The sequence below is a fragment of the Agrilus planipennis genome, unplaced genomic scaffold, assembly GCF_000699045.2.
Source record: "Agrilus planipennis isolate EAB-ADULT unplaced genomic scaffold, Apla_2.0 scaffold121, whole genome shotgun sequence".
NCBI classification, from domain to species: Eukaryota; Metazoa; Arthropoda; class Insecta; order Coleoptera; family Buprestidae; genus Agrilus; species Agrilus planipennis.
The window spans coordinates 113,015-132,569 of NW_020439072.1; the positions used below are offsets into that span (position 1 = coordinate 113,015).

At 35.3% G+C, this 19,555-nt stretch overlaps 1 protein-coding gene across 6 annotated transcripts in view; it reads right to left on the reverse strand.

Moving 5' to 3' along the window:
- LOC108738672 (POU domain, class 6, transcription factor 2) overlaps positions 1 to 13,954 on the reverse strand; it is a 101,804-nt gene extending 87,850 nt beyond the window's left edge. For 2 of the 6 annotated variants that reach the window (XM_025977157.1, XM_025977153.1), the window contains exons 1-2: positions 13,349 to 13,953; positions 2,705 to 2,845 (exon numbers count right to left, since the gene is read on the reverse strand). In XM_025977157.1, the coding sequence (XP_025832942.1) occupies positions 2,705 to 2,821 (117 nt within the window). In that variant the 5' untranslated portion in view covers positions 2,822 to 2,845; positions 13,349 to 13,953. Of the gene's footprint in view, positions 1 to 2,704; positions 2,846 to 13,348 lie in introns of those variants that run through there. The other 4 variants (XM_025977154.1, XM_025977158.1, XM_025977155.1 and 1 more) reach the window with 4 other exon arrangements.
- Between the last annotated feature and the right edge of the window lie 5,601 nt (positions 13,955 to 19,555).

The window sequence follows — 19,555 nt, forward strand, 5'->3', positions numbered from 1 at the left end:
ATTGTCAGCCTAATCACTGACCTTTTATGTGCGAACGACGACTACTCCCTAGTGATAACTAATTTTGTATACGAGGGTGGATTGATAAGTTTCCGGCCTGACCAAGAAAAACAAGGTTTTTAAAAATTTTTTTTTTTTATTTCTCAACATAATCTCCTCCAAGGCTGATACATTTCTCATAGCGGTGTTCCAGTCTATTAATGCCATCTCTATAGACTGATTCGTCAAGCTCCTCAAAATAACCATTTACAGCTTCGATTACTTCTTCATTGTCCGCAAATCTCTTACCGCCAAGCCATTTTTTGAGATTAGGGAACAGAAAATAGTCACTCGGGGCTAGGTCTGGAGAGTAAGGAGGGTGCGGCATCAATTCAAACTTTAGATCGTTGATTTTAGCCGTCGCAACGATTGACGTGTGCGCTGGTGCGTTATCGTGATGAAACAAGATTTTTTTCTTCGCCAGATGAGGTCGTTTAATTTTCACCTCGTGGCTCAAACGTTGCAATAAGTCTGCGTAGTATTGACCAGTGATAGTATTACCCTTTGCAAGGTAATCAATGTATATAATACCTCTTGCATCCCAAAAAACAGTAGCCATAACCTTGTTCGCCGAAAAAATTGTTTTTGCCTTCTTTGGAGTTGGTTCCCCTGGTCCAATCCACTGTTTAGACTGTTCTTTGGTTTCAGGAGTGTAGTGGTGGACCCACGTTTCGTCAACGGTTACGAATCGACGCAAAAATTCGCTTGGATTACGCTTATACAATGACAAATTTGCGGTAGAAATGTTTTTTCGAATCAATTTTTGGTCGACTGTTAGCAAACGCGGCACCCATCTTGCACAGAGCTTTTCCATATGCAAATGTTGGTGCAAAATATGTTGCACACGTTCATATGACATCTTACAGGTCTCAGCTATCTCACGCACTTTCAATCTGCGGTCTCCCAGCACTATTTGATGAATTTTTTCGATCATATCTGGAGTTGTGACCTCAACGGGGCGTCCTGAGCGAGGCCCATCAGAGGTGCTCACACGACCCTTTTTAAACTCGGAAACCCACTGCTTAACGGTTGAATATGACGGGGAGGATGTCCCCAGTGTTGAGTCCATCTCTTTTTTAATTTCCTTCGGCGTTAACCCCTTCAAATAAAAGTATTTGATGACAGCACGATTTTCCTGCTTTTCCATTTTTACGAAAACCACAGAGGCGTCTTGTTCAGCGTGCTGTCAAACCTACACTAGCAAGGAGATCGGGCTGAAACTATAGCTACAAGCTATCCAAGGATGGTACTATAGAATGTCACCTCAAGCTAGGCCTAGTGGCGTCATCTCTTGGTTAGGCCGGAAACTTATCAATCCACCCTCGTATGTTAACGGAAATGTGTGTAATTCGTCATTGTCTACAATTTCTAGGAAATGTGTGAAATAAATTATATTAGACACATTTCCTAGGAAATTTATACATTTCCTAAATAGCAATCGAAAATGTATTACGTTCAAGATGTCGATGGGTGCGCGAGGATAGCAGAGCGAGGGGTTAGAGGAATTAATAAAAATTCTGATTCATGTGTTTCACGTGTTTCATTTATTGTATTCATAGATAATTCTAATTCTCAGTTTACTAACGTGTTTTATTCATTTTATTCACAGAAAGCATTAGTTTTATACATTTCCTAGTACAATATCGGAATTTCATACCATTCCCAGGAAATGTATACATTTCTCAGGATATCTTTGAAATAATATTTCCTAGATTTCCTAAATAGCCTCGGAATTGTATACATTTTCTGGGAATTGTATACAATTTCTAGATTTCATTAATTTCCGGTAACATACTCACAGATATGCGATTGATATAACATAATTATTAGCATCTAGCAAGGACCAGTTTGAGATAGCTTTAAATAAATTGGAAGCGGTATTAACACAAGGGTATTAAAGTATGAACATTATTAAAAATAAAGTAAAGGGTATAAAAGTAGAATATTTAGGGAGTCAGATAACTCAGGAGACAAAATGAGAAATAGCGCAGCGCTTTTAACAAAATCAAATCACTTGTGTTCGCGATCGGTAAATTTGTAAATTTGAAAAAGAAAAGGTTAGAAACGTTTGTGATATGGTGTTATAGGGGGATGTTGAAAACACCGTAGATAAAAAACTTAAAAATAACGCGGTATATAAAGGAATTGAACAACAGGGGGCGCTACGGAGATCAATAAATAAATAATAAGCAAGATAGGTTGGTAGAACATAAAGGGCTAATTAGAGGCATATTAGATGCACAAACAGGAATTAAGGGTGGCAGATATATACCTAGATTAAATTAAAATTCTGAAGAAGCGAAACATCGAACAATTACAATAAATCTAAGACGGCAGCCTAAAATTGAGACTAGGATTTGCTATTATCCAGATTGCCAACCGTTCTCACATCACTTACTATTTATACAGTGATCTTGTTTTCATTTTTTTTTTTTTTTTTTTGAAGCAGATGCGTAATTTTTTTCCTAATGCAATATATTGTCCAGGTTTTTGATAAAAACCGAATGGCCTACAACAGCAGTCCGGTTAGTCGAGTTTTTACAGCCAGTTTCTAATTTATTCTTCGGTTTTTCCCATAAAAGCAAAAAAAATTGAACATCCGTGTCCTTTACGAGTAATTTTCAATCTTCCTGTAATATCTTAATAGACTAATACAGCATCTTACCTCGGACTTCATGTTTTGATTAGAATCTGCGGTAACACTGGAGGGCTGATGGACAAGAGTTGTGGCATGCCTGAGTATATCGCTGTTGTCCTCATCTGCGCCACTGCCTTCTGCCATTCCGGATTCTCATTTGGACTGGTCCTATGTTAGGAAACATGCATTTAGATAAAATTTACGAAAATAAAGGGTTAATTATGTTGCTCATAATTAGTAGAATAAATGTCATCAGTAACTTACTCCCAGCGTCTATTACATTACAACTTTAAAATCAAAATGGAATTTGAAACAGGTAGCAAAACTTATTGAATAAAAATTATGTTTAAATAAATTAATACTAAATTTGCCTTTTTCAGTAGTTGTATATGTTAATGGAAATGTGTGTAATCCGTCATTGTATACAGTTCCTAGGAAATTTATATAATTCCTAAAATCGCCCGGAAATGTGTGAAATAAATTATATTAGACACATTTCCTAGGAAATCTATACATTTCCTAAGTAGCAATCGGAAATGTATTACATTCAAAATGTCAATGGGTACGCGAGTATAGCAGAGCGAGAAGAAGTTAGGTTAGGTTATTATATAGGTTATATTTTATTCAGAAAGCGTAGTTTTATATATTTCGTAGTACAATGTATACATTTTATAGGATATGTGTGTATTAAAAAAATCTTTGAAACAATATTTTATAGATTTCCTAAATAGCCTCGGAATTCTATACAATTTCTCGATTTCATACATTTCCGGTAACATATACACATATTGACAAACATTTCTTTGACAAAAAAACAAAAATAAATAAACAATTAAAAAAAAAAGACTGAAGTCGACCTATCCAAATTCACAAGCCACGACCTGCTGGTCTATATCAATACCAACTACAATCTCTGTTAAATTTATAATTTACTGAACAATGTCGTAAATAGACTAGTTTTAACCAAAATTCGTCTAGCCACAACAAGAATGAACTAAGAATGGTTTTAACATATGTAAATACTAAACATATTTAAGGCTAAAAAATTACTCAATGGTAAACTTTGTACTTCAAATCTCGCTTTGAGTGAAATACTTTCTCAAATTTTCTCAGTCAATTTAGCAACGATTGGAAACGATCGGTAAAGAAAGCCTCGTCTTTTAACTAATTTAAAAATCTGTTAAAGTAGGTCTACCATCTTATTAATTAGTTTATACTGAAAAAACTTTGTGCGAAATGTAGATAGCTACATATAGTTTGATTTTCCTTTTCGTTATACAACTTTTTAAACTTTACTCCGTTGTTTTTCAAGTAATATTTACCGTTTAGGAAGAAGACATATGGAATCGTCTTCCCGATTAACTCAAGTAAAATAACTTCACTTACTTAAAACTGTTGTTATTTATAACCGACTTTTTGACTAATATGTTAAGGATTTAAATAATTCGGCAATCTTATAGGATAAATTCGGGACAGTGTTAAACGAATATTTGGCAATCCTGGAATTTATTTTACACTACTTCGAAGTGAGTTCCTTCTTGTTGCAATTATTAATTTTGCCCTTTGCGTTTCAGTAAGTATTCGTCACACTTTTTATAAAATTGAAAAATCTGTTACAAAAGAATTGCGTACAGGTATTCTGCTTTTAATATTTTTTAGTCCTTGTTCTTAGTTTTGCTTACGGTCGTTGTCTTGGTCTTGCTCTTGCTCAAATACTTCTACTCTTGGTCTTGCTGATGTAGTCTCAGTCTTTGTCTTGGTTTTACGTGTTAAGTGTTGGTCTTGCTCATTCTATATAATAAGTACTTACGTCTTTTTTAATAATTTTAAGCACAAATTTTTCTATTTACTGACAAAATAATTGTTTTAAATGCTGAAGTTGTCTGTCGTACATGCAAACTTGTCATGACTTAAAGAAAATAGTGTCGATAGTTGTGAGTTATGAAAATTCTTACCATTCCTTCAACGCATAAATTAACCTTTTAGCAAATAAAATAGTACAAGGTACTTGAAAGTAAAAAACATATAAAAAAATTAGTTTGTCTCTATATTTCAGCCACGTGTTATCCAAACGTAAGAACAATGAACACCTACTACGAGGACACTCTTGTAGATCCCTTTTTTCCAACAGTGGTAAATTTCTCAGTGGTAAAATCTAGTAAAGCAAACTGAAAATTTCAAATGCCAAAAATGTTTTGTTCCAAGAAAAAAATACATTAAAGTCGCCTCAAATAGTTTAAGTCATAAATCTATCATCATCATCATCATAGGGTCGTCAAGTCCTAAGACTGGTTGGACACGTACCTCCACTCTTTCCTATCATGAGCTAAACTTCGAATTTCCCTAAAACTAGAACAACCCACATCCTTAATTATTTGCGAACGGTAATCTAACCTAGGTCTACCTCTATCCCTCCTAACTCCCGTTTCTGCCTTTAATGTCTCTGACATGTCTGAGAAGGTGTCCTACCAACCTATCTCGCCTATTTTTTATTGACTTCCATAGAGTCTTCTGTTCTCCTATTCTTTCTAATACCTCTTCATTTCTAACCTTCTCTATTCATGGTATCCTCATCATTCGCCTATAACACCACATTTCGAAGGCTTCTAACCTTTTCTTTTCCGGTGCGCCCACTGTTCATGTTTCGCATCCGTACAGCGCCGCGCTCCAAACATACACCTCTAACAACCTTTTTCGAATTTCTAAATTAACCGTTCGCGAGCATAGAAGTGACTTCTTTTTATTAAAGGCGACACGACCCTGCGCTATCCTCTGCTTTATATCCCTACTACTCCTTTCATAAATCCACCGGAAGTAATAATTTTTCGTTTAATCTCGCGTATTTCGTCTTAGACTTGTATATTCGGTCTTAGCTTAAGTCTTGGTCTGTTGTTCTTGCTAGTATAAAAACAGACTTGTTCTTGATCCTTCATATCAGTATAATTTTCAAAAAAACCGTCGATATTACTCCAAACTCTCTTTAGAAGTCAAAAGACTGGTTGTTTGCTAATCAACCTTTAGACATCTAGTCTCTTTTTGTACCTTCTCCTTTCCTACTTTAATTAAATATTGGCCTTTTTTGGCTAATTTTACCCTCGTTTTGTACCCTGTGTTACATTAGCGTACTGCCTAATTAAATAAGATTACAGTAGGAAAAGGCAACAAGAACGAATTTTTGCTTTCAAGAATGTAAAATATAAGGTACAAAATGACAATTCATTACGCAAGATACCATATAAATCACCTTGGACACGGTCTGCAAGCCCTAATGAAAATCATTATTATATGGTACCTCTACAATACGCCGGTCGTGAAAGTCTACAGTATTTTATTGTAACTCATTGGTTAAAGAATTAAATAGAAAAGGGTATATCTATCTATACATCACAGAAGATTAACATTTAGGATCGATTTTCGTTAGCAGGAAATGTTTTGGTTATTTCATTTGAATATAAAAAGGTTTCCGCTTGTAGACGTTTCACTTTTTTTATGAAGAAGGAAACAAAAAGGCCCCACTAAAACTTTGATTCGCCCAGAGACACCACCTTTATTACCGACAACCTGTTGAATATTTCTCTCTCAGCCTTCCGTGGCAAAGAAATCATTCAAAAGCGTTAAATCTAGATAGCATCACTTTCTTTACATCTTTGCCTTTTTTCCCCCTACTGATTTATATTATTCGACTGGATACGGTTACAGTATTAAGGAAATACTATTCCTTGAAGATTTTATTTGTATTTGCATCACGCAAAACCGTGTCAGTTAGAGAAAGAGTCTGTGATTATTTTAGGTAAAAATACAGCATATTTTCTCATCGTTATCTTATTTAATTCTAATGTTGTTGAGTCGCTCATAAAAAATGATTTTTTAAAGGAATTGTACGCAAAATGACCGTAGCAAAGTCATAATGGGTCAAAATAAATACAAGTACACTCTTCTTCACGACATGATCACTGTACAGCAATTACATACGAGGGTGGATTGATAAGTTTCCGGCCTAACCAAGAGATGACGCCACTAGGCCTACCTTGAGGTGACATTCTATAGTACCATCCTTGGATAGCTTGTAGCTATAGTTTCAGCCCGATCTCCTTGCTAGTGTAGGTTTGACAGCACGCTGAACAAGACGCCTCTGTGGTTTTCGTAAAAATGGAAAAGCAGGAAAATCGTGCTGTCATCAAATACTTTTATTTGAAGGGGTTAACGCCGAAGGAAATTAAAAAAGAGATGGACTCAACACTGGGGACATCCTCCCCGTCATATTCAACCGTTAAGCAGTGGGTTTCCGAGTTTAAAAAGGGTCGTGTGAGCACCTCTGATGGGCCTCGCTCAGGACGCCCCGTTGAGGTCACAACTCCAGATATGATCGAAAAAATTCATCAAATAGTGCTGGGAGACCGCAGATTGAAAGTGCGTGAGATAGCTGAGACCTGTAAGATGTCATATGAACGTGTGCAACATATTTTGCACCAACATTTGCATATGGAAAAGCTCTGTGCAAGATGGGTGCCGCGTTTGCTAACAGTCGACCAAAAATTGATTCGAAAAAACATTTCTACCGCAAATTTGTCATTGTATAAGCGTAATCCAAGCGAATTTTTGCGTCGATTCGTAACCGTTGACGAAACGTGGGTCCACCACTACACTCCTGAAACCAAAGAACAGTCTAAACAGTGGATTGGACCAGGGGAACCAACTCCAAAGAAGGCAAAAACAATTTTTTCGGCGAACAAGGTTATGGCTACTGTTTTTTGGGATGCAAGAGGTATTATATACATTGATTACCTTGCAAAGGGTAATACTATCACTGGTCAATACTACGCAGACTTATTGCAACGTTTGAGCCACGAGGTGAAAATTAAACGACCTCATCTGGCGAAGAAAAAAATCTTGTTTCATCACGATAACGCACCAGCGCACACGTCAATCGTTGCGACGGCTAAAATCAACGATCTAAAGTTTGAATTGATGCCGCACCCTCCTTACTCTCCAGACCTAGCCCCGAGTGACTATTTTCTGTTCCCTAATCTCAAAAAATGGCTTGGCGGTAAGAGATTTGCGGACAATGAAGAAGTAATCGAAGCTGTAAATGGTTATTTTGAGGAGCTTGACGAATCAGTCTATAGAGATGGCATTAATAGACTGGAACACCGCTATGAGAAATGTATCAGCCTTGGAGGAGATTATGTTGAGAAATAAAAAAAAAAAATTTTTAAAAACCTTGTTTTTCTTGGTCAGGCCGGAAACTTATCAATCCACCCTCGTAAAATCATACTTGTGTATAGGTTAAAGCCGGTCGACTACTAAGCCGATCAAACTGTGATCGGACGGATGGCAAACTGACTGATCGGGATCGGATCGCAAGTGGTATAACTGAAACAACATTAATCGCTCAATAAAACTGGGTTTTTTCCTTCCGTATAAAGTAGATCGCCGACAGTTTATTCATTTAGTCAAAGTGTCGACTTCAAATAACGAGAACCTCTATGATTATGTAATAAGAAAACACAGGTGTCGTTTGGGTGCATCTGTAGATTGACAGTCATTAGAAAAAAAGAAACGTGAACTGTTCAGTTATGGTGACAGATTCAGCTCAATATACCGACAGTCCAAAAAAGATTTTCATCCCATATATATGCAATCATATTCTCAACATGCTACCAGCGTCTTGTCGTGACTGTCGTAAGCCGATCGTGTCTACGGTATGTAACGTCCGAGTCGTATCGGATCGTGTAGTGACGGTAAAAAAAAAAAACTTTTGGGAATTTCATTCCCACCAGTCACTAATGCTGGTAGGTGGCTGGAAATCCCTCCGGACTACGCCGGAAGGTAGAGCGGAAAACCCTCTTTAACCTCCTTTCAGGAATGGTGGGAATGGGTGGATGGTGGTTCGGGTGAGAAATATGAGACGAATGAAATAAAGACAGAAGAGAATGAAAGTTTATCTGTGGAGTATTACTGCCCCAGCATTTGCCTAAGTGATCCAAGAAAACCACAGAAAAACGGACCAAATCAGACGGACCCGGAATCGAACCGGCGTCCTCCCGAATGCTAAGCAAATGGCCTAAACCTTTAGGTTATGCCGCTCGGTGTGACGGTAGATACTGCCACGCCCGTTTATACGTGTCCGATTTTTCCCGCCCAGTTATCATCGTTCCCGCTTCTGACCGGTTTCGTGGACAAGCAGCCTAATTGTTCCGTCTTTTTATTTTTTACTTCTGTATACGTACCTAACCCTTAAAAAATACCTTTAAGCCGTTTTCTCAAGAAAATTAAAAGTTGGTGGCTCGTGTCAATGTAGTGAATATTTTACTTCGTTAAATAAACTTGCTGTAATTTTATAAAATGATAATTAAACTTCTGAAAAATATTAAGTAAAGTTTTACTTTTGTTTTGCGTTTATTCGAAACGATTTAATTAATCAATCTCTTTAGCAAAAAGTTATAGCGTTACACGAACAAAAAAGTAATTAAAACTTTCGTAAACGTAATTAAGAACTACCGAATAATTCGAGATTTAGTTACTTACAATAACTTGCTTATTTTGTAATTACCTACATTATTTTATAAAAACAGGCAATATATTTTGGATTTTATGGTTCAATATTTATTAAAGGAACTTTATGACTTAATGTTGAGGTGTATTTTATTACACAGATAATTGCAAACATTCGTTGCTTACAAAGAACACGTAAAAAACAAAAAAAAAACACGTTCTGTATTGGTTTCTTAAGCAGCAGTGACGATCTCTGCATTGAAAATTAATTGTATATTGATAAAGATTTCAAATACAACCATAGTATAACTCCTTTCTGTTAAAAAATTTAAATGTTAACGAAAATCATGTTTTATGCACCAAGTACGTTAAATTAAATCAACTATTATGCGACAATAGACGGTTAGTTTCCAGAATGCAAGTTGTGCTTCATTTTCCATTTTCTAGCAGTGGTCAACATGGATCAAGGATCAGAATACAAAGATTAGAGATGTTGCGGTTCTCATTTAAATCAGAATTCAAAAAATATTATTAGGTACTTATTGGTCTACAAATAAATTTTGATTTTTAGTCAATTTTTTTACGGCCTTCATATTTAAACAAGAATGGTACGTAAAGGATAATTATTAGGTGCTCAAGAATTAAGAAGGAATAAGCCAATGCTTATCCGCAAGGCCGATGTCGGTGGTATACCAAGGCAGGTCGACAGATTGAGCTATTAAATTTACTACTTAATAATACTACACAAAAATAGAAATTGATAATCTTCCGTATTTTTTTTCTACCTGCTCCATGAAACTTGACCTTTATTCGTGCGAAATTTCAAAATTCTAGTTCAACGGAAGGTTTTGATGATGATCAATCAGTGAGTTAACAGTCGGACAACAAAAAGTAACCCAAAAAAAACTTTTGAGTGTATCATTCCCACCAGCCACTAATGCTGGTGGGCGGGCAGTCCCTCCGGACAACGCCGAACGATAAGGCAGGAGGCCCTCTTCAGCTTCCTTTCAGGAATGGTGGGAATGGGTGGGTGGTGGTTCGGGTGAGAAAGATGATGATTTCAAGATAGACGGAACCGCTATCGAAGCGATGTCGCCTCGAATACTAAGCAATGGACTAAACCTCCAGGCCATGCCGCTCGGTAAAAGTAACCCTAAAAATGGCCCATTTTAAACAAAATTGGCTAAACGATCTCCCCCTTCATTTTAGGTGAAAATAGTCATCATCGTCATAAGATCGTCATTCTTAAGACAGGTTGAACACACACTAGTCTTAAGCGATAACTGTTTTTAGATATCAGTTATCAATAACTATCGATACCTGCTATATGATATATTGACAACTACCGATATATTCGATAATTATCGGTAGTTATCGATACATTAATAACAATAAGCAACTGATATAGGTACATCATTTTTAATTCATAGTAGATATTGTTTCTAAATAAATCCGTATATAAGTACATAACTGCTTTTTTTTTACTTATTTTTTCTTAGAAAATATCTTATTTCAAGAATATTTAAAACATTCCGTAATTACCACTACATAGGTCAATATTGAGCTATTTGCGGGATTTTATAAAACGCGCTGTTAAGACAGCAGGTAAAATTGGTCTGTGTTCTGTGGAAACTGTCTGTGACGCGCTGATGAGATCCAACAATATCGAAATCGCGAGCCGTGTCTGGCAGTTTCGGCAGAATACAGAACACTTCGAATTTCTTTTATTCGATTATGGTATCACGTAGTGGTGAGCTACGCCGGGATCCGTTTCAGCAAGTACATATCCATTTATTTAAATGGAACTTGTTGAGAATATGTGTTCCTAAAATGTAGAATTGTACTACAGATGGCGTTTACCGCGCCATTTGCGGGATTTTGTTAAGGTATTTCAAAAAAATTGACTATTTCGTTTTTTTTTTTTCGAAAAACTGAAAGAACAATAGAGTCTCTCTAAACATAGATCCTGTTAAAATATAAACCTTAATATTAATATTTACAGGTGGCATTTATTTCTATTTCCCACTTAAATAACAGGATTTTTCTTTTTTACAAATAATTATCGATATATCGATACACGTATTGGATAATTATCGATAGTTATGAATATATCGATACACATTCATTGATAATATAACTATTAATACATTGATAACTATCGGTAAGTAATTATCGAATATATCGAAATACCGATAAGTATCGATAATTATCGATAATTATCCATATATCGATATTTTTGCCGAGCACTAACACGCACTTTTTCCTATCCTGAGCTAATCTTCGCATTTCCGCAAACTAGAATATCCCATATCCTTAATTATTTGTGAACAGTAATCTAATCCAGGTCTACCTCTACTCCTCTTAACTCCTGCTTCTGCTTCTTTGAAAACTAATAAAAACAAAACCATTTTAAGAAAATGTATTAGGCAATTCTTTTAACCGTCTAAAATTGATTCTCAAAGTGTTACTGTTCGAATAATAAAGCAGTACAGCAATAATAAACAGCTATAACAGTAAAAAAATCAGATAATTATTTATTAACAGGTGAAAATCATTATAACACTGAAAACAGTTGACTTAACTCAAAGGATTACAAACGGTTGCTTATGATTCAATTAGCAGGCACTATAAAGCGCGGAAATTGCACGTGTACTTAATAATATTATTTTTTTACGTTGTAACTATTTTCGCACCATTTTTCTTCGATTATTTATTTAATATTCATGTTATTACATTAATGCATATATCAAGAATGTATAGCATTCAAATCTAGGTGATTAGATACATTAATTAAATGATTTACTGAATATATTATTAACAATTATTTTTAATGTTATTTGCAGGTAAGTGGCTGGCTTTTAACAACAACTTGATTCAAGACATTCACTCGAGAGTGAAATACTAATACGTTTCAAATTCATATGAAGGTACGGTAATAGAGGTAAGAACCTACAACAAAGTACCTACTCATAACAATATAAACTTGATTTTTTGACAACAAAACTTTTCAAAAAACATTGTATTCAAGGTAATCATACTTATCTACCAATTAAGGAGCATCAAAACTCTGAGAATCACAATTTTATTAGACGATTCTTCTAAATCCTTTCTGGCTAACAATCTCAATCTTAATTTTTTTGGAAAGGGCTCCTTCTAAGTTCAAACAAAGACGATGGGGAAGAGGGGGGTCCGACTTTTTTAATTTTTGCTGATTAAAAATCTTTTCAATGGAAACAATTACTAGACTGAAGTGAAGGTATTTTCTAAAGTTTCGTTTATATCCAAAAGGGAACCAATTAATATGTAATTTTAATAATCATTACTTTGACTGTGATTATTGAGATAGATAAACAAATAGAAAATAAGTCATTTCAAGCGTTAATGGCTAAATTTATCACCTGATACTAGTTCAAAGTTTCATTTACTTTAATATTATACCTAACAATAATTATAAATATTATTCAATTAGCAAAAAGAAATTCTAAAATTATTAAATTACTAAAAATGTGGTCATATAATACCCCAAACTAAGGCAATAGTTTATAAATACATAAAAATGTTTTTAATTGAATTAAACATTAATCAGAAGGCGTAATCTTGAACACCCTGTACTATAATCACGATCTTTATTATAATAAAAAGTATATTTCGTTAAAAATGCCTCCGCTAACTGCATCACAAAGTTTCTTTTTTGATCGCGTTTGCCGAGACGTCTGCCGCCGTCTTGTTTCGTGAATGAAAGTTTTGCCGGATTGCGCTGCTAACATTTTTTTTCTGAGACAACCTTGACGCCCGCGGCGCCTTTGAAACTCTCGAGCTTCAAAAGTAAAAGTTTAAGCGTGCGCTCGGGTAAACTCACGCACAACACGTGCTTTGCCTCGTAAGTAAACAAATTCGCGACTATGCAAATTACATTAACAAAATACATGAACCTAATTAAAAATGAGCACATCAAAACACTAGCAATTCTTTTGTAGGTACAGTACGAAACAAAATCATTAATCGAACATAAGGTCCTTAGTTAGAAATTAAACAGTGTAATCAAAATTACACTTTTTAGAAGTTGACATTACATCTCTTAAAAAATTGAAAATAAAAGCTCAAATTTCTTATTTATGGAGAAGTGAATAAATAATAATAACAACAGTCTTGGTATTACAAAGTTTGAAGACCTACCTGAGGTGCAATATTCCTTTCACCAGTGCGTAGTCTCGGTCCTAATCTGCATGAAAATAATACACAATAAGAATTCTTACGTCCTTTATCTCTACAACACGATCGGTGACGTACGACAACACGCCAAAGACGAATCAATGGAGAAAAGTTGAAAAAGTTTGTAGGAATTGTGCGCGTCAAATGCGTAATTGCGCGCAACGAATAGCGGATACGGAAAGTTCAATTTGAAAACGCGTTAGCACCGCAACTCTCTATGTCTCCGGTCGAAACGGTGAGTAATACAAAAAGAGAGAATGGATACAGAGGTCTAGTAGTATTATAGAAATGTGTTGGTTTGTGTGTGTCATTTACACTCCCGATTACACTTGTTTGAGAAGCCACGACGACGTAGTAGCAGCAGCAATGTGTATGTTCGAGAAAGGGGAACTGGTATTCGGTCCTCCGCCATGTGGGGAGAAAGATTAAACTGGCGCACGCTTACATGCACAGCTCGGCAGAAGAGTTGGCTGTTCAGTATTCGGATTTGAAAATACTCTCTAACCGACGGAGAGTCGTAGAAAGCAGAAGCGAACGTGGTCTTGGTCCTTGCCCCTTCCAACCCTACTGTTATTGTCGCGACGGACGGAGTCTCGGCTCGGGGGGTTGCCCCTCGCTCAAAGGCTCGCCCCAATGAACTCGAAAATCGCACCGTCGAGCCACGCATGAGCGAAAATTGTAATTAGATTCTTATTAACGTCCACTTCGCTACTGAATCACACTGACACTAATAATAGAAAAAAGGAGAGAAAGAAAAAAGAAATAAATGCAAACTTGAGTGCTGCACCATTCTAATGATGATATACACATACGTGTGCATACGTGTGTAAGTATTTTACACAATCAACTCCTAAATCGTTTTTATTTCTGTTTTTGTGAAATCCGTCACACTGCTAGGAAGTTTTCAAAATATAAAGCGGAACAGGTTAACAGTAAAAGATAAATTAAAAACGAAGCAAGTTTTCCTTATATATGTACCTACAAACTTTTACGGAAACTAAAAAATGTATCCACCGTGTGATGCAAGAGGAGGAATGAATAGTGAAATGATTCTGAGTTTCCTAATAAATAACTCGACAAGACCCGTTCTTGTTATCGAATTGAGGATAAAGACGAAAAATCACTCATAATGAAAATTTGTCCTTCGAAATATGAACCACCTGGAACTATTCGAATCAAACGGTGTCCCTTATAAGTTTTCACTAAGTACCTACAAACTTGTACAAAAATTAAAAGATGTATGCACCGCGTGATGCAAGAAGGGGAATGAACAGTGAACTGGTTTTGGATTTCCTAATAGATAACTCGACAAGACCCGGTCTTTTTGTTTTGTTATCGAATTAGGGATAAAGAAGAAAAATCACTCATAATGAAAATTTGTCCTTAGAAATATGAACCACTTGGAACTATTCCAATCAAACGGTGTCCCTTATAAGTTTTCACTAAGTACCTGCAAACTTGTACAAAAATTAAAAGATGTATGCACCGCGTGATGCAAGAAGGGGAATGAACAGTGAACTGGTTCTAGGTTTTCTAATAGATAACTCGACAAGACCCGGTCTTCTTGTTTTGTTATCGAATTAGGGATAAAGAAGAAAAATCACTCATAATGAAAATTTATCCTTAGGGATACGGACCACCTGAAAGTATTCCAAAGAAACGGTGTCCCTAACAAGTTTTCCCTAGGTACCTGCAAACTTTTACGGAAACTAAAAAATATATCCATCGTGTGATGCAAGAGGAGAAGTTAATAGTGAAATGATTCTGAGTTTCCTAATAAATAACTCGACAAGACCCGGTCTTGTTATCGAATTGAGGATAAAGACGAAAAATCACTCATAATGAAAATTTGTCCTTCGAAATATAAACCACCTGGAACTATTCCAAACAAACGATGTCCCTAATAAGTTTTCCCTAGGTACCTGCAAACTTGTACAAAAACTAAAAGATGTATGCACCGCGTGATGCAAGAGGGGGAATGAACAGTGAAATGGTTCTAGGTTTTCTAATAGATAACTCGACAAGACCCGGTCTTCTTGTTTTGTTATCGAATTGGGGATAAAGAAGAAAAATCACTCTTAATGCAAATTTATCCTTAAAGATATGAACCACCCGAGACTATTCCATACAAACGGTGTCCTTAATAACAAGTTTTCCCTATGTACCTGCAAACTTGTACGAAAACTAAAAAATGTATGCACCGTGAAATGATAGATAACTCGACAAGACCCGGTCTTCTTGCTTTGTTATAGAATTGAGATAGAGTAGAGGATAAAGTAGAAAAATCACTCTTAATGCAAATTTGTCCTTAGAGATATAAGCCACCTGAAACTAATCCAAAGAAACGGTGTCCCTAACAAGTTTTCCCTAGGTACCTGCAAACTTTTAGGAAAACTAAAAAATGTATGCACCGTGTGATGCAAGAGGAGAAATGAATAGTGAAATGATTCTGAGTTTTCTTATAAATAACTCTACAAGACTCGGTCTTGTTATCGAATTGAGGATAAAGACGAAAAATCACTCATAATGAAAATTTGTCTTTAGAGATATGGACCACCTGGAACTATTCCAAACAAACGATGTCCCTAATAATTTTTCCCTAGGTACCTGCAAACATTTAAGAAAACTAAAAAAATGTAAGCGCGTGTGATGTAAGAGGAATAATGAACAGTGACATGATTCTGGATTTCCTAATAAATAACTCGACAAGACCTGGTCTTCTTGTTTTGTTATGGAATTGGGGATAAAGAATAAACATTACTCCTAATGCAAATTTGTCCTTAGAGAAATGGGATACCTGAGACTGTTCCAAACAAAAGTGTTCCTGTTTCAGTGGAACAATTCCATGGCTAGGGAGTATCAAGGTTAGCCAACACTGATATAGCTATTAGCAATTTTAAAGGCTGAGAAGTCTGTTTATAATATGTAACAATATTTCCAATAGCACCTGAAATAAAATATTTGATATTCTTGTTTTTTAGTTAGAAATATTGCAATTCTATTAAAACAAGCTCGCGTTGATGTCCTAAGCTGATAAATTTGTTCTTAAATCCGGACCAGGATCATCAGGATAAAACTAAAGTTTCTAATTTTCTAGGTTAAACATACACTTTGCGTACAATGACATTAAATATTGTCCTTCTTTATCAGTATGTATTACTCCTTGTGTGTACCCCCGCCAATGTGTGTATAAAATTTCATGATAGTCGGTTGAATGATTTTTTCTTTTCTATGTAACTACAGTTTACGCCAAGAAACATATCTTTTATAATTTCATATTTCTATTTTACTAAAATTCTTATTCCTAACAGTACTATTTTAGACGAAGAAGTTAACAGTAAAAAACAGGTTAATAAAAGACAAAGTTTTCCTACATGTATTCGAACTTTTACGAAAAATTATATCATTAATTTTGGGCTAAATTAGCTTATGACGACTGAAGAAAAAATAGGTAATAACATAACAATGTACTTCTTAAAGTCGAAAAAGTTAAGTTTGTCACATAATTCTTGAGTACAAAATTAGAAATTAATGGTTTTCGTTTATTTTTTTCCTTTAGTTTATGTCAAATTTCAAAATTAGGATGCACAAAATAGAATTTAATTATTATCAGTCGATGAGGACAGACGCAGACAGATCATTTTTCCATTTTGGAGTACAGTACCTACCCTAAACATGAAAGGAATAGTTAACGATTTATCGTTATGTTAATGGCAAGCTTGGAACCACAATTTATGCCTATTTGAAAAATCATTTATAATAATATTCTAGTGGCATTATAACGTATAGCAGTATTAGCATCTAGCAAGGAAGAGTTAGAGATAGCTTTAAATTAAATGGATGCAGTATTGAAAAAAACGGTACTGTATGAAAATAAATAAAAGTAAAACAAAAATACTGGTATGCAAAAGAAGAAAAAGTAGGGAAAGAGCATATATAAAGATAGATAGATAGAATTAGAAGAAGTGGCTGATTTTAGGTACCTAGGAAGTCAGATAAGTCAGGACGGAAGGAGTAGTAGGGATATAAAACAGACTATAGCGCAGGGTCGAGTCGCCTTCAATAAAAAGAAGTCACTTCTTTGCTCGCGAACGGTTAATTTAGAAATTCGAAAAAGGTTGTTACAGGTGTATGTTAGGAGCGCGGCGCTGTACGGGTGCGAAACATATACAGTGGGCGCGGCGAAAAAGAAAAGGTTAGAACCGTTCGAAATGTGGCGTTACAGGCGAATGATGAGGATACCGTGGATAGAGAAGATTAGAAAGGAAAAGATCTAGTGAGAGACATCTTGGAGGCAGAAACGGGAGTTAGGAGGGGTAAAGGTAGACCCAGATTAGATTAATGTTCGCAAATAGTTAAGTATGTGGGTTGTTCTAGTTTTAGGGAAATTCGAAGATTAGCTCAGGATAGAATAGAGTGGAGGTGCGTGTCCAACTAGTCTTAAAACTGACGACCTTATGATGATGAGCATTATAATGAAGAAAAGTCACCACCTTTGTTTTTGTCAAGTGTGACCACACTATTCTAGATTTAAGTTCCATATAACCCAAGACGTCTTGAATTCAGGGATAATCTAACAATCTGTATATATGTATGTATAAGTATATAAAAGGATAAACTGACTGATATATCAACGCACAGCCCAAACCCCTCGATCTAGGTACTTGAAACTTTGCACAGACGTTCCTTATACATAGTAGGCGAGTACTAATAAACATTTTTTTTAATATTCAATCCCTAAAAGGGTAAAAAAGTGGTGTACAGATTGATGTATTGATCAAGGCAGAGCCCAAACCGCTGAGTCAGGAAGTTTATTGCACAAAGGTTCATTATACAACGAACAACGGTATCATCTCCTATTAAATATGTTATCAAAATACCACCCCTAAGGAAAGTGTAAAAGTTTAACAGATCTTAAAATTATTTAAAAAAATGTTACCTAAGGCACTAAGGGTTTACTTTTTTAACTTATGTTGGGAATAATTTCAAGTGCTATGCACTACCAACACTACAACAATAGCAGTATTAGAATTTAGCAAGGAGGACATAAAGATGGCTTTAAATAAAATGGAAGCGGTACTAACAGATCAGTACTAAAATACTGATATGCAAGGGAAGAAAAAGTAGGGAAAGAGCGAATATAAAGATAGGAAACGAAAAATTAGAAGAAGTGGCTGATTTTAGATATCTAGGAAGTCAGATAAGTCAGGACGGAAGGAGTACTAGGGATATAAAGCAGAGGGTAGCGCAGGGTCGTGTCGCTTTAGAAGCTTTCGAAATGTGGTATTATTGGCGAATGATGAGGATAACGTGGGTAGAAAAAGTTAGAAATGAAGAGATATTAGAAAGAATAGGAGAACAGAGGACTATGGAAGTCAATAAAAAATAGGCGAGATAGGTTGGTAGGACACCTTCTCAGACATGAAGGTCTAGTTAGAGACATATTAGAGGCAAAAACAGATGTTAGGAGGGGTAAAGGTAGACCTAGGTTAGACTATTGTTCGCAAATAGTTAAGGATGTGGGATGTTCTAGTTTTAAGGAAATGCGAAGATTAGCTCAGGATAGGAAAGAGTGAAGGTACGTATCCAACCAGTCTTAGGACTGATGACCTTATAATTATGATGACTATAATAACCTCAAATGAACCATCTCGAAAAACAAATTTACACTTTTTTGCTTTGTCGAATTATAGACACAATGTGTATTGCCTGATATTTTACAAGATCAATGCATCATTTGGTAACCCTAGTGGAACAACTCCAATTATTCTTAATTATTCCTACTTTGATATCAATTATTTTCTTACCAAATTGAAAGGATATAATTCAACTTTGTAAATTATACAAGGATGTAGGTATCAACATGATAACATTATGTACTTGACTTAATGAAAAATGGTAATCTTATACGCGTGTACTTACATTTCTAAATAATTCCTACCTTCATGTTGCAAATTAGATAAGTACACATCTTTATGAATATTAATTAGATGCAGCACGGAATAATTATATCATATTTTTGACATGCAAATGCGATTTCAAAAATGTTATTGTATTGCACCGACCAACAAGACCACCTGGAACCTAATGTAAGAAACGAATAGATATAGCGAAATATATTTACTAAATTGTTTTCTGGATAACATAATATAATGTAATGAATGATTTTTT